This window comes from Mastigoproctus giganteus, chromosome 2 (assembly GCF_048544385.1).
Source record: "Mastigoproctus giganteus isolate SK-2022 chromosome 2, ASM4854438v1, whole genome shotgun sequence".
Lineage (NCBI taxonomy): Eukaryota > Metazoa > Arthropoda > Arachnida > Uropygi > Thelyphonidae > Mastigoproctus > Mastigoproctus giganteus.
The window spans coordinates 225,389,853-225,405,304 of NC_143576.1; the positions used below are offsets into that span (position 1 = coordinate 225,389,853).

Sequence of the window (15,452 nt, forward strand, 5' to 3'; positions counted from 1 at the left end):
TCCTCTTTCTGCAAGGTAAAACACCCAAAACAATCCACAAAGACATGGTCGCTGTTTATGAAGAAGACTGCACAGGTTACAATGTTGTTGCATGTTGGTATAAACAATTCAAATGTGGTACAATATGCATGATGTAGAAATCTCAGGACACCCAGCAACTGCTGTAACAGAGGAGAGTGTCACAAAATTGAGGCATTAATCTTGGAAGATCGCTATTAGCATCAAAGATCTAGCTGCAGGGTTCATGTCTGCTAAATGGGTTCCCAGACTTCCAACCTTTTACCAGAAGAAGTAAAGGGCACAATGTGAAAATGAAATTTTGTCGATGTGCCAGGAAAAGCAAGAAGTTTTTTTTTTTTTTCATGGCTAGTCATCATGGATGAAACTTGGATCCATCACTATGATTTCGAAACTATACAAATGTTAAAGCAATGGAAGCATGCAGAATCACTTAGCACCCCCCCCCCCCCCCCAACAAAGGCAAAGGTGCAACCACGTGCTGGTGAGGTGAGGTGATACTGTCAGTTTTTTGGATCAGCGTAGTGTAATAATACTTTACTTTGTTTTCAGAATACAGCCAAAAGCTGTACTGTGATGGTGAAGTGTTATTCCCAACTCCTCACAAAGCTAAATGCTGCTATAAAAGAAAAAAATATGAGGGAAACTGTCAAAAGGTGCGTGCTTGCTCCACGATAATGTTCCTGAACATTCCTCACATGCTGCAGTGAGGTGTGCCCACAAATGTTGGTTTGAAATATTGCTGCATCCTGCTATTCCTCTGACCTTGCACCCTCAGATTTCTTCCTCTTTCCTGCCCTGAGGTCTTTTCTTTGTGGAAAACACTTTGCTGCTGATGATAAAGTGATTTCTGTTGCCGAGTCATGGTTTGAAGGACAGTCAGAGGACTTCTGCAAAATTGGCCTGTGGAAGTGTATTGAGAGGGGGCACAAATGTGTCATTTTGTCTGGTGACTATGCTGAAAAAGTGTGATACTTGGTGTTTGTTTCAACCATTTATCACAGCTACTTCTGGGTGAATACAAATTTTTTTGAATCCCCTCATATAACACTATCTTCAATATAATTATAGTGAATGAAGGAAGAAGATGTAAGCAAACGTCTAGCTATTATAATGAGAGCATCCTTGGATTTTGGGAAAGATATGCAAATGTTTCTGTTACACAAACGAGGCTCAGAAGGATGAAATGAGTAACTGAAGACCTCAGTTTGGTTTCTATGCCATGGAAGATTATGGAGTCCTTAGTTAATGATGCAGTACAAGGTCATCTGTACAGGTATGGAATTATAAGGGAATCACAGTGTGGATTTCTTAAGAGCATATAATGTGCGAGTAATGTCATTAGCTGCTATGAAGTTGCTAGTAAACATTTGGATGGAAGGAATAACTTTGATATTTACCATATTTCAGTAAAATGTTTAATACTGTCCCATATGAATAATTGTATAAATTTGAAAAGCATAGGTAAGCTGTTACTGTGGATAAAGGGAAGGTTAAGTGGTAGAAGACAGAGAATAGTTAAAAATGGCCACTGTCCTTCATGGATTAATGTTATGAGGAGATTCCACATGGTTTGGTTCTTGGCCCCTTCATGTTTCTGATATTCATTAATGCATTTCTAATATTCAGTAAGCATTTCAAATTTAATGTCTAAATCTATTGATGATTCAGAGGTGAACAAGGTAATGACAGTAATCAGAGTATGTTACTTCAACAAGACAGATAAATTATTTGGATGGGCTGAGAAATGGCAACTGAGGTGTACCAGTAGAATATGCCAAGGAAGGACCTCATTGATGTTCTTAAGTTCTTGAAAGGTTAGTTTGAACTAAATGCTGAAGGAATTTTACAGTTGTCATGTAACTTACAAGGGGACATGCATTTAAATTGAGAGGGGATAATCATGGACTGTTGGAATAAACTCATACCTACTCTTGTGGAATTTGAAAGTTTATACAAATTTAAGGAGAGATTGGATAAATACTTAAAAGCAATAGGTAAATGAAGTGAGGAAAGGTGATTGGTTGCGTTATTTTTTAATTATTTATATATTTTTTGGTATTACATAAGCTTGCTTCCTGCTTCCTTTCATTTTGCCAATACTAATAAATACATCAGTCATTTCTTCAAATAGGCCTCTGGGGTTGGGTATATTCATACTATGATTTTTAGGGTTTCTCACCAACCATTGAAGTAAAAACGAAAACCAAAATCTTAAAAAGCTTTATATTTAAATTTACAATAAATTTACAGTAGATCAAACAAAACAAAATAAATGTGATTATACAAATAAAATATTACTGATAATAAAATACTGAATTAAAATAGGATAAAACAAATGTAGTTTACAGTGAATGTACAAATAAAATGATAATAAAATACTGAATTAAAATGCAATAAAATATACTAGATTAAAAGCACTAAAATAACTGAAGCTTTTAAAGGCTTCTGCCTTCTTCCTCAACAGTGCACTTCTATTCTGCAGTGCCTCATTAAATACTAGCAGGTTCACGGTGCATCTCACGTAAACGTGTACTGTTCCCATACATATTGGAACCGGAAGCAGCTCAGGAACGTTCCAGGCAAAAACGTTCATCCCTTCCAAGCATTACCGCCTCAAAGAGGGGATGAATGCGTGTACCCCTGTCTCTATTTCTATTATTCTCAATAGAACTAATTTGTAGGCTCTCGAGCCACTTGTGGTCCCAAAATCTGTGCGCCCGATCAGTGATGACTGCTTCTTCCGGGGAGATATGATGTTGCTTCTCCCAAAAATGTTTAGCTACGGCAGATTTACCATAATCCGCATTTCTTATCGCATTTGTGTGCTCCCCCAGACGATCTTTGAGGCGCCGTTTTGTTTCCCCCACATAACACTCCCCACAATCCGGACACTTGATGCTATATACGACCCCACTTATATTTTCGTGTGAGATGGGGTCTTTCACCTGTGTGCAGCTTCCGACCTGGGAGCTGCACACAGCACGTCTGGTAATTCCTTAGTATACGAGCTATATGCTCGGTTAAACCCGGATAGTAGGGAACGTATGCGGTGGCTATCGGTGTGAAGGACTCACATCTGCTCTGCCCTACACTAATGTATTTCTCTATGATCCTCTGGGGGTACCCACACTTCAAAAGATCTGCTGTAAAATGCTCATATTCTATTTTCCTGTCCTCTGAGGTACTACAATGCGATTTTGCCCTATCTACTAGTGCTCTTATCACACTGTTCCTGTGATGGTTGGCCTGAGCTGAGTTGTAATGCGAGTATTGGCCTTTGCACATAGGTTTTCTAAACATTTTTGTTTTCAAACACTGGCCTTCTCTACAGACCAACACATCCAGGAACGGCAAAACCCTCCTTCTACCTCAGAGGTGAATTGTATGAACGGGCAGAAGCTGTTAAGAAAATTCAACGTCTCATCTTCACTCCCCTTCCGAATAATTGAAAACGTATCATCAATATATCTTTTCCACGGACACATAGGGAGAACCATATCATTGAATAATCTAGCCTCGAGCTCCTCCATAGCTAAATTAGCTATGATCGCACTGATGGGGGAGCCCATGGCCGCACCGTTAACCTGCTTGTACATGGTGTTACAGAACACCATAGTGGCGCTTGAAAGACATAACTCTATGCCCTTACATATATCCTCTAGGCTTAATTGTGTCCTGCTGTTCAAGGTGGTGTCTCTCTGTAAGGCCATGTACACACAACGTACCCCATGGTCAATTGGAATGCATGTAAACAGAGATGTCACGTCGAAGGATATAATAATTTCATTTTCTTCTATGCATTGTTCTCTTATAAATTGTACAAACTCCTTGCTGTCTCTGATACTATGCTCAGGAAACCAGATAGCGCATACGTGGGGCTGCCTATAAACGAAACTATAGGTCTGAGTGGCACGCCCACTTTCAGCTACGGCGGATTATGGTAAATCCGCCGTAGCTGAACATTTTTGGGAGAAGCAACATCATATCTCCCCGGACGAAGCAGTCATCATTGATCGGGCGCATAGATTTTGGGACCACAAGTGGCTCAAGAGCCTACAAATTAGTTCTATTGAGAATAATATAAATAGAGACAGGGGTACACGCATTCATCCCCTCTTTGAGGCGGTAATCCTTGGAGGGGATGAATGTTTTCACCTGGAATGCTCCCAAGCCGCTTCCGGTTCCAACATGTACGGGAACAGTACACGTTTACGTGAGATGCACCGTGAATCTACTAGTATTTAATGAGGCACCGCAGAATAGAAGTGCACTGTTGAGGAAGAAGGCCAGAAGCCTTTGAAAGCTTCAGTTATTTTAGCGCTTTTAATCTAGTATATTTTATTGCATTTTAATTCAGTATTTTATTATCATTTTATTTGTACATTCACTGTAAACTACATTTGTTTTTTCCTATCTTAATTCAGTATTTTATTATCAGTAACATTTTATTTGTATAATCACATTTATTTTGTTTTGTTTGATCTACTGTAAATTTATTGTAAATTTAAATATAAAGCTTTTTAAGATTTTGGTTTTTGTTTTTACTTCAATGGTTGGTGAGAAACGCTAAAAATCATAGTACATCAGCCATCACTAAATAGTTTTGAAGAATAAAAAATATAAGGCGACTTGCTTTTTTTGCTTAATAAATTATGAAATATTTTATTATGAGTTATTATTTAATTTAGAATAAATGATTTTGGTCATTGAATTTGCATCATGTCTACACAGTTGAATATTTTAGACAAACCAAAGTTTGTACAGTGGCATCATTATTGTAACATCTCATATTGGGAAATCCTTCACAACAAGATGCCTTCGTTATACTTCAAATATGGGGACCGGTACAAAAGTAATGCCTTCTAATTTTTTGCGTTCAAATATGGCACCGTAGATCATTTTTCCTGTCATCGAGTTTTCATTAGAGATCTTTAGTTTCACCATACTGATGGCACTGTGATCAGTCTCGTGAGTGCAGCACATGGATAGTTCAAAATGGTAGTTGTTACAGATATACATATCAAGCAAAGAGTGGTGATTGAATTTCTTACCAAGGAAGAAGTGACACCTATCAAAATCCATATGCATCTCAAAAATGTTTATGGTGACAATACTGTAGATATAAGTACAGTTAAACATTTGGTAAGACATTTTAAGAGTGGGGAAAGTGACATTGTTTGACAAGCCCCAAAGCGGGCAGCCAGTAACGTCAGTGACAACAAACAACAAGAGCCGGATTGATGCGCTGATCAAAAAGGATCGCTGCATCACAACGCATGAATTGTGCTATGCAGTGCTGTGATAATCATCATAAAGGAACTAGGCTACAACAAGGTTTGCACCCGGTGGGTCCTGAAAATGCTGACCCATGAACACAAAGAAGCCCGGAAAAAGTAGTGTATGGAACTTCTGTACTGGTCTCCCCCCCCATAGTTCGGATCTTGCACCTTCCAACTATCACCACTTGGGCTCACTGAAGGATGCACTCCATGGAACCAATTTAGCGGATTACGACCAGCCCAAGCACTGTGTTCACGAAGCCCTTCGGAGTAAGAATAAGAACTTTTACAAGATTGGAATAGTGTCTGACTCAGAGATGGTGGAAGTGCATAGAAAAATAGTGATTTTTTGGAAAAATAACAGTGTTTATTAACGATTGAGGATTAATTGATGTAAAAGGCATAGTTGTAGGATTTAAATCTTTTGAGAAAAAAAATAGGAGGCATTACTTTTGTACTGCTTCTCGTAACACTTCCCCATTAGAGAAGACTACTGTTACTTATTTTCAGTTGAGTTCCACCACCCAGACAGCACTGTTTCAAGCTTCTCATCAAAGGCGTCTCATCAATGATTGGGTAGGTATCCATAGATGTAAGGTTTCGTGACCCAGTCGCGACTTATTTACGCAGTATGAGAGATACCAAAAGGTGTGTTCTTTTGCATCATTTTGATTGTCTAAAAATTCAGCTATGAAGGAATGATGCAAATGCACTGACCAATTTCATGGTCTGAATTTTATATAGTTTGAGGCTTTTTGCCCTAAAATAATATTAGTTTAGCATAAATGGTATATTTAAAATTTTGAATTAAGCAGTACTAAAAATGGAGTGTTCCTTTTCCAGGCAAGTCAACGCTACTTTCAGCTTTAGGAAGGAGAGAGGTTCCAGTTCAGAGTCACGTTGACATATATCACTTAACCCGTGAAATAGCAGCTACCAATAAGACAGCATTGGAAGCTGTTTTAGATGTGGACAAAGAAAGATTAAGGTTAGAAAAGTTAGCAGAAGATTTAATTCAATATGATGATGAAGGTAAGTAAATCTGGGTTCAGTTTTTAATTAATAAATATTTATTCTCAATAAATAGTTTTTTTTTTTTTTTTTTTTTATGAGAACCCCAAACACGAGAGGTATTAGAACCTATAGTACTTAGTACCATGCTTGGGTTGGAGGTTGAGGAGACGAAAGAAGATATTTGTTGACATTGGACTTGAACTTCTGTAGATTGTAATTTTCAGGAAATACGTATGAAGGAAGGTTGTTCCAGAAAACGGCAGTTGAATGAATAAATGAGGAAGATGAAAAGTTGGTTCTGTGGGTTTGAAGTTGGACAGTAAATGGATGTTGGCTGGTGGCGGCACGTGTTCGGACTGTTTTGAAAGAGAGAGCGGGAATTATAGAAGCCAATTCAGAAGAACAGTGCCCATGGAAGTATCTGTAGAAGAGGCATGCAGCAGAAACAGTACGTCTATGAGAAAGCGAGTGGAGAGACTCTGTTAGAGATGAATCATTAATTAACCTAACTGCCCTCTTCTGAATGGAATCAAGAAGCCTGAGAGAGGTTTTGGGGGCACCACCCCAGATGTGGGAACAATATTCCATGGCAGGGCGGATTTGCGATTTATACAGAGTGAGCAGCTGTTTGGAAGAAAAGTAACGCCGAGAGCGAAAGAGAAAACCAAGTTTTTTAGATGCAGAGGAAGCAATATTTGTAATGTGCTTGTGCCAAGAGAGTTTAGAAGTCAGGGTAATCCCCAAAAGAGATATATCATTTTGCGTAGAAATCGGAGTGTCACTAAAGATAAGCATAGGAGCAGAAGAATCCTTTTTGCGAGGTATAAGACAAGACTGAGTTTTAGAAGGGTTGAAATCAACTAAGTTGTCTTTGCCCCACTGGAGAATTACCTGAAGATCGGCATTTAAGGAATTGGCAGCAGATTTTCGAGAACTTGAAGCTGATTGAGCAGGACAAGGTTTCTCAAAATGGAAAGTTACTTTTGTTACAGATTAATAAGATGGTATGGGTATTAATTCAGTGTACTGTGGATGCAGTAATCTGACAGCTTTCCCTTAATTAATTAAGCCTTCCCTTACTTCTTGCTATGATAGATAGAGCTAGGCACATGTCATGTGTCCTCGTGGGTAGCACAGTTGGTAGAATTGCCATACTCTCCACACTGGGTGGAAAAGACCTGAGTTCAATTCCTGGTGATGACACGAGTAATTTTTAAGGGCCTTTTTTGCTATGTGGCTGAGTTAGTCGGTCTCAGGCGAGCGTAGCATGGTTTTTTCCTAGCAACTCAGGTTTTTCGTCCAGTAAACAGAAAATTGATCACAGAACACGTGCAATTTACAGACAATAGAGAGCAATATAGCCTTAGTCGTTGATGCTCCTAAAACCTCATTAAAACAACAAAAACAACAGCATGTTATGTTTGTAATTTCCATACTTGTTTCTTCACTCGTATTTTCGACATTTCCATGGTAAAATTTAGCCTACTCTGCTGATGTAGCGTGATTTTATTAGAAATTCTGAGTCGCATGTTTATAAATCCAAGGAAATTAAACATTAATGTTTGGTATTAATAGTAATAGATAATGTTAGTGAAAATGAAAATAATGGCAAACTTTGAAATAACCAGTTCGGCTTATAAACACTCGTTCTAATTATATATTTGTCTATTTTCATTTTATATGTGCAATTATTTATGAAAGGAGCATAGTAGGTAGTTGCTCTTGTTGATCTTCATTTCACCAATACAACAATTGTTCAAAGACAATTTTTGCAAAGTTTAGCTTTGCAGATGTGTCCTATAAGGAATTCATGTTAAGTCCATAGGACTAAAAACAGTTGAAAGAGTCCAGTGATAGTGTTACCCACTGCTAGATGGCTTTGTTGGTTTCAACTGCTGTGTAACTTTAATTTTTGGGATGTAAACTAAGATTTTTCTTAGTTTACCTCTCCACTGTCTGCTATTAATGCTTGAGACTTTCTTTTTTTTTTTTTTTTGCAGATTTCCTTTGACCTGTTACTGCTTCCTCACACCCACTTTTCTCCCCTTTCAGTCATTTATTAGTTGTTATTGATTTCCATTGCTTGAGCCATTTTGTAGCTGTTACACTGCCTCTTGTGATATGTTTTACCATAACAAATTACAATTTCTTGTGGTTCAAAGCTAACTTTGCCTGAAATTCTTTGGCCAATTTTTGTAAGAATAGTTATTAGCAAAATGTAGCTGTACAATGTGGTGGTGCTCTTGTTCCCGAGTGTTTGCCTATTTTTCAGTTTTGATTGTTTTTTTCAATTTTGTAAAGCTTAGTCCTCAACTTTACCAGAGAAATCAAAAACAGATATTTAATGTAAAGAATTGTTCACTATTAAATATGTCTGAATTATATTTTATAATTTTATAAAAGGCTTGCAGTGTGCTGATTTTGAAATGGTTTGTTTTGCTATTTAAAGTGATCTGACTAATAAATTTAAAAAAAATATCTATTTTATTTCACTAGAATCTCAAGAACAGTTAATGGATATTTATGAGAGATTGGATGATATTGGTGCAGATAAGGCTGAGGCTAAAGCTGCATACATTCTTCATGGTTTAGGATTTAGTAAAAGTATGCAACAAAAGAAGTGCAAGGATTTTTCTGGTAAGGTTTGTTTTAGTGTAAGAACTGTTATTGATTGGATTATAAATTTTCATTAATTCACTTATACTCATATGTTTATCCTACACATTATTCCCTCAAAAATATTCAAATGACCCTTTGAAATTAGTGAACAGTATGAGCTAGGTGTAGGCAGATAAAGAGAGGTATAAAAGTATGCAGAAACCTAGAATTCCAAAATTCCAAGCATGTATTCTGTTCCTGATTTTAGAGGATTTTTTTAACATGTGCAAAGGAACACTAAAAATATTGGTAGAAACTTTGTTGGATACAGGGCTTATGAAATAACAAAATTCTATAAGCTAATCCATAAGCAGCACAGCCACTTTGTTAGTACAGTAATACCCCGAAGTTACGCGATAGGTGGGTCCGACGAAAATCGCGTAAGTCGAATTCGCGTAAGTCGGGGTACAACTTTGCATATAAATACATATAAATTTTGCTTAATTGGGACCAAGGACTAACAAAAACACTAGTTTAGAAGAAAAATATTAATAAAATTGCAGTTCTTTATACATATTAATACAAAATATGTATTAAAAAAACAAATGACTTACGTTAAAAAGTTATTTCGATGTCGATGGCTTCATAAAATCTAACAAATTCGTCTGACGACACAGCGCCTTTTTTTCACGCAGAATTTCTTCGTAGCAAGCTAATAATTTTTTTATTCCTTGCTTTGTAGCTATAACGCATTCTTCGTTGGAGTCTGTTTTCTAAAATTTTTAAGCCCTTTACAATTGAGCCCTTTTCAATTTTCAACCTGTCAAGTTTGCAATTGTCATGTGCTTTTCGCCGTTGCTTCATTTAGGCCTGTAGCACGTGCAATATCACATGGTCTTTCATTTCACTCAAAGCGTTTCACAATTTCATATTTTTTCTCTATCGACAGAGGCGGACTGGCCATAAGCCTTACCGGGGAAACCCCGGTGGGCCAGTGTGATTTTGGCCATAAACCATAGTATGAGGCCACTATAAATTTTCCCGGGTAAGAATTTTTGATCCAGTCCGCCTTTGTTTATCGATAATTGCTTTTCTTTTTCTCTCTGAATCTGCAGTGTCTTCACCAGGACGCTTCCTTTTCACACCTTTTAATTAAGTATTTTACTCATTTTTAGGAAATAAAGCGCAATTACAAAACGAGGAGGCACGCTTGATACGCATAAACAAAGCTGCGCGCATGTAGCAACTGAATAAACAACACCATAAAGGCAGAGATACACTATTAACACCTCACAATCCTAGGGGTTACTACCATAAAACAATAAAAATCCAGTTGCGTTTCTGCTAGTGAAATCTGTTATAAACTGGTAGTAAACTCGATCTAATTGCATTTGCGATTATACCGATAGCTGGAATTGTGTTGGTTTTTACGTTATTATGGTGAAATGTGTTTTTCCCTTCAGTGATATAAAAAACATAAAAGCGGCAAAGTTGAATTTTGTTCATCTTTCGCTCTCATTCTCCGCCGTCGCACCGTGTATCGATAACATATGAAAAACGACCTTGAAGGTAGTGGGCGGCAGCGTTGCCAAACGAAAAAATCAAGAACCGCGTAACTCCGAGTTCGCGTAAGTCGGGGTAGCGTAAGTCGGGGTATTACTGTATATCTAAAACTTAACGTTGGGCCTCCAGACTTTTCAAAGTGCACGCATATGCTTAATTTTCATGAGAGAGAGCGAGAGCACTGTAGCTTGCAGACCCCACATAACAGTAATAAATGCTAAATTTCATTTGTAGTGCATGGCCTTAGTTGCTAATGCTCCTAAAAAAACAAATCATTTGTAGTGCTGCATTGCCCATAATTTGTTGAAACAGTGGAAAGAGTTCCTGTGGATTGATGTGTTGTACTACACAAGGTTCACAGCTAATTATCAAATTTCCATTTGGAGAATGCCCATAAAATTGTAACCACTGCAGTAAATCATTCTAACATTAAAATTCAGAATAGGAAGTATTAGGTTCTAAGTTGTTTCTTGTGGTTAAGACTGGGATTGTTGATTGTATTACCTAAAACCTTTAATGCCATGTCATATATTAATATTTTGGATAACTTTCTGGTACTTGACTCTTCTAGTTCTTTGGAACTAGGTCTTTCATGTTCCAGCATAATAATGTTTTGTCCTGTAAAACCAGCTGGTATTCATGTGGTGTAAGAAAACTAAGGTTCCACAGTTAGCTTGGCTATCCCAAGGAAACGATTTGATTCCACTATCGCAGCATTCCTAGCATTTCATTAAAGTCCTACACCTTTGAGATAAGCTGAAATGTAAAATCGGAGCAAGGCCAATAGATCCCACTTTGACAGCTGTAATGCCAACTGTGCTGAAGGAAGAATAATACCAGATTTCACCAGCTGTTACTGTGACCTGGTTGAAAGTCTTCCACAGATGACTAATTCTCTCATTCAGTTTCTCTAATATAATTACTGGTAACCAAATACTTTTGAGAGGATATGTGTCATAATTTCTGTTGCCCTCCCTTATTAAAAACTTTCAGATAATATTTCATTATATTTGCAGTTTATCACTGGCAGTATATTAGCAAATAGGATAGTATGCTTACTGCTTCAAGGACAATTTATTCTTTCCTATGTGGGATTTTTAATTAAAAAAAAAAAAAAAAACTTATGAAATTAAATTTACTACTATAATCAGAAAGCTAAGGAGAGTGTACAAATGATCCATTAAATAGGAGGACACTGATTTGTAAAGAGTGGTCTTTCTACTCAAAAAGTTTAGCGTTAAATATGAAATAAAGAAATGTTACTTGTACTGGAAACGATTTATATAAAGTAAACAAACTGCACCATAAATGATTTCTAGATATTATTCTATCATCCATTTCCCAAAATCAAAGCTCAAGAGAAGGAAGGATTATATCCAGGTTTTTATTCCTTCTTGCAATTTAAAAAAGTGATGTAATGAGGAAGGCATTTATAAAGTGCCATGCACTTTATATGGTTGATAATGGATTAGAAGAAAATAGCACTAAAGGTGGGATGGTGCTGTAAGCTGGAGAGTTTACTGTATAAGTACCATATAGCCTTATTAGTCTCAGAACTTATCCGAAACAATCAAACTTGGCTTCATCATACCACTTATAGGTTGCCTACTCTTGCAATAATATTATTGATCATTTCAGGTATGTTTTTATTATTTTGCTCTGCTTTAGCACTTTTGCAGTTTGTTTCAGATCTCTGTTTTTTAGAAACACTTAAGATGTATTAATATGATCATCTAAAAGATGACATGAAATCTACATCTAACGGTATTACCACTGTTGTTAAAAAAAAAGTCACTGATCTTCCACAGTTTTCTGTCAGATTTGCATTTTTATGTTCAAAAGAGTCAGTAATCCTGCATTTTTTAAACAAGGGATTAGGGCCCTTCCCTTTTGTCTAAAAGAATATCTTTGTAGTTTCAGTGTATTGCAGTAAATTTAAAAAAATATATGCCTTGGGAAACCCCCCCCCTCCAAAAGTGTGACTAGTATGGACCATATATTTTGATTTGCTCAAAAAATGGTTGCTAGTGGTAGAAGGTTCAGAAACACTGTATTAACCCATGTGATTTTTTTTCGCCTGTGTGTGTATATGTGAGTTAGTAATTAACCTGTTCTTACAGGTGGCTGGAGGATGAGAATAGCTTTGGCAAAAGCTTTATATGTTAAGCCTCATTTGCTGTTATTAGATGAACCAACAAATCACCTTGATCTGGATGCATGTGTATGGTTAGAAGAAGAATTGAAAACGTAAGTTTGTGCATTAAAATTTTAATTTTATTTGAATTTCAGCTTCTGTTTTTTTAAACTGATTTACATCAAAAGGTATTTTTGGTCAGGGTGTCTGTTAGTTACTACTTTCATCTTTTAAATTACTTTCCTTAGAAGGATAAGAAAACATGGCAGCCTTCCATTTGGAAGGATTGTATGTATTAAATTTATTAATTTGTATTAAATAATAATGTATAAATGATTGTAAGAAATTATATATTAAATATAGTATGCTTTTATATAACATTTAAAGACGAAGATTTTGTGAATATCAGTAAGCCGATATAATTTTTAATGGCTGTAAAGTCAATGAATATCACTGCAAACACAAACCCCTTTCATGTCAACTCAATCAGCTCTAAAAACAGTATAATCTGGATGGATAAATTAAACATTAAATGTTCTCTGGTAACTGTGATTCGATTAAAAACATGAAATCATAAGTAAGAAGATGTAGAATTTACAAATATGCAAGGATCAATAAAGACTAGAGGTGCACCGAATATATGTTTTGGGCTGAAGCCGACACCAAATATTGCTGTCATAGAATTAACTTCTGGGATAGGTAAATAAATCTGAAATTCCATCAAAAAATATTTAAGTATTATTATAAATTTGTCATTAAAAAATATCACTAGTCAAATTTTAAAAGTTTGACATTATAGCGCAGGAACAAAAACTTCTCAGCATTATCAGCTGCTAGCTGCTCCTACGGTCACTATACTGCACATTTGCGATACTAAACAGACGCTCACTTTCAACTGAGATTGGTGACGGAGCAAGATATTTTTTACAATTTCTGCTAGTATAGGGTACTGCTGATGGTGACATTGCCACCAAGTTGTTGGGCTTTCTTTCCTCTTTAATAGTGCATGACTAATGTAAACCCTTATCTCCTCTTCAACTCCTGGACTAGAAGATTTGTTTGACGATGATGCAATTTCATTGAAGCAATCCTTGCTTCAATGAAAGCAAGCCTTGTGCATTGCTTGAAGGAGATGCTTTCTGAATATTTTCAGAAGCAGATTTAAAATCTGTGCTCTCACTTGTATTTTTTATTTCTAATATTTTTGTTTGCACTTGCTGCTTCACATCATCATTTGAGAAAAATTTGTCCTTAAACCTAGGATTTATAAATGTGGCAATGGAGCAATGTAATTGACTTTCAAGATAACAAAATCGTCTCTGAATTTCCATCTTCATCTCAGCTTTCATTGCATACACACCAATTTCAGCATCTTCCCTGGAATAGAATGATAAGAGGATTTTTACAGCAGGTATTCATGTAAGAAATACTTGCACTCCAAGACACATCAATTTTGTTATTTCTTCAGCTGGTTCCAGTAGATGAACTACTTTCTCTGCAAGCAACCATTGATTATTAGTAAGTCCTGCTATGTTGGTATTGTTATCTGCAAAGTACAGTATTATGACTTTCTTTTGTTCAAGCAGCCTTTTTAACATGTAATAGCTGCTATTCCATCTTGTTTGAACATGTATTGCCTTTTCATATAAGTACATGAAAGGGCAGTTCTAAAGTCTCTTGTATGTCATGTAGCTTGTCTTTAGCTGAAGAAGAAGGATGAAAGTGACCTACTATCTTTTCTGCTTATGACCAGAAATTCTGTTACATTATGCTATGCTATAACAGCTTTCTGAACACACAAGTGAAGGGTGTGAACAGAACATCACATGTTTGTGATTCCTAAATTACTTATAGCCTTCACCATGTTTGTTCCATTGTCAGTGATATGATTAAAGAGGTCTGTGCACACTCTGGATTCATTATTAGAACTAAAATTACTGTAACACAGAGTGAAAACGGATACAAAAATAGATTGTGGCAAGTTTAATAATAGGAAATATACATATATTAGATTAGATACATACAAAAAAAAAGCTTTAGGTTGTTTTGTCAACCTTCCTTATGCTCCATTCTTAACTGACAGTTAAGAGTGGAGCATGAGGGCATGTACTGCCAACCTTGTGCGTGATTAATTGTTGGATGTGAAGCCTGTGGCTGTGATGCATGCGGATGTTACCAGCGTCTGTCAATAGTCAGGATTGCAGTTTCAGTGATAGGGTGGACTTGATATCCACTATTCCTGTTGACTGAGGTATTGGAGCATTTGATGTTCAACGACTCCAACCAGGCGCGTCGTTGATAGTGGCGGGACTTATCCACAATCACGACATCACGGTGTGGGTCAATGTCGTGGTGGGTTGCCCAAACGTGTTCGGCAATAGCTGAGTGCTCCACATCTGCTAAGCGGTTTGCTCTTTTGTGTTCGGAAAGGCATTTTTCGAGCCGTCTCCCAGTTTCCCCGATGTAGCAGCTGGTGCAGTCACGGCAAGAGATGCGGTAGACCAATCCACTTTGTAGTAAGGTGGGGACCGGTGTTTTTACCTTAGAGATGAGGATTGTAATTTTCTGCCTGGGAGTTGTACGCATTTTATCCCATGTGATTTTAAGACTCTACAAACCTGTTTATAGGTTTGGGTAGTATGGGATAAAGGTGCTCGCGGCTGAGTCATTACCTTGGATGTTTCTGTTTGTTGTTACGTGGCCATGTGTCTGTAGTTCACACCTGTCAAGGGTATTTGTGGGATAGCCACACCTCGTAAGATCCGCCTTGACTTTAGCAATTTTGGTGCGCCTCTCATTTACAGAGCTAGAGTGTGTCCAGGCATGAGTTAGTAAGGTTCGTG

At 36.9% G+C, this 15,452-nt stretch overlaps 1 protein-coding gene across 3 annotated transcripts in view; it reads left to right on the top strand.

Moving 5' to 3' along the window:
* LOC150090182 (ATP-binding cassette sub-family F member 2) overlaps nt 1-15,452 on the top strand; it is a 142,322-nt gene that overhangs the window by 48,911 nt on the left and 77,959 nt on the right. For all 3 annotated transcript variants that reach the window (XM_090389768.1, XM_090389770.1, XM_090389769.1), the window contains exons 4-6: nt 6,144-6,332; nt 8,811-8,951; nt 12,596-12,722. In XM_090389768.1, coding sequence (XP_090245894.1) covers nt 6,144-6,332; nt 8,811-8,951; nt 12,596-12,722 — 457 coding nt within the window. The remainder of the gene's footprint in view (nt 1-6,143; nt 6,333-8,810; nt 8,952-12,595; nt 12,723-15,452) is intronic.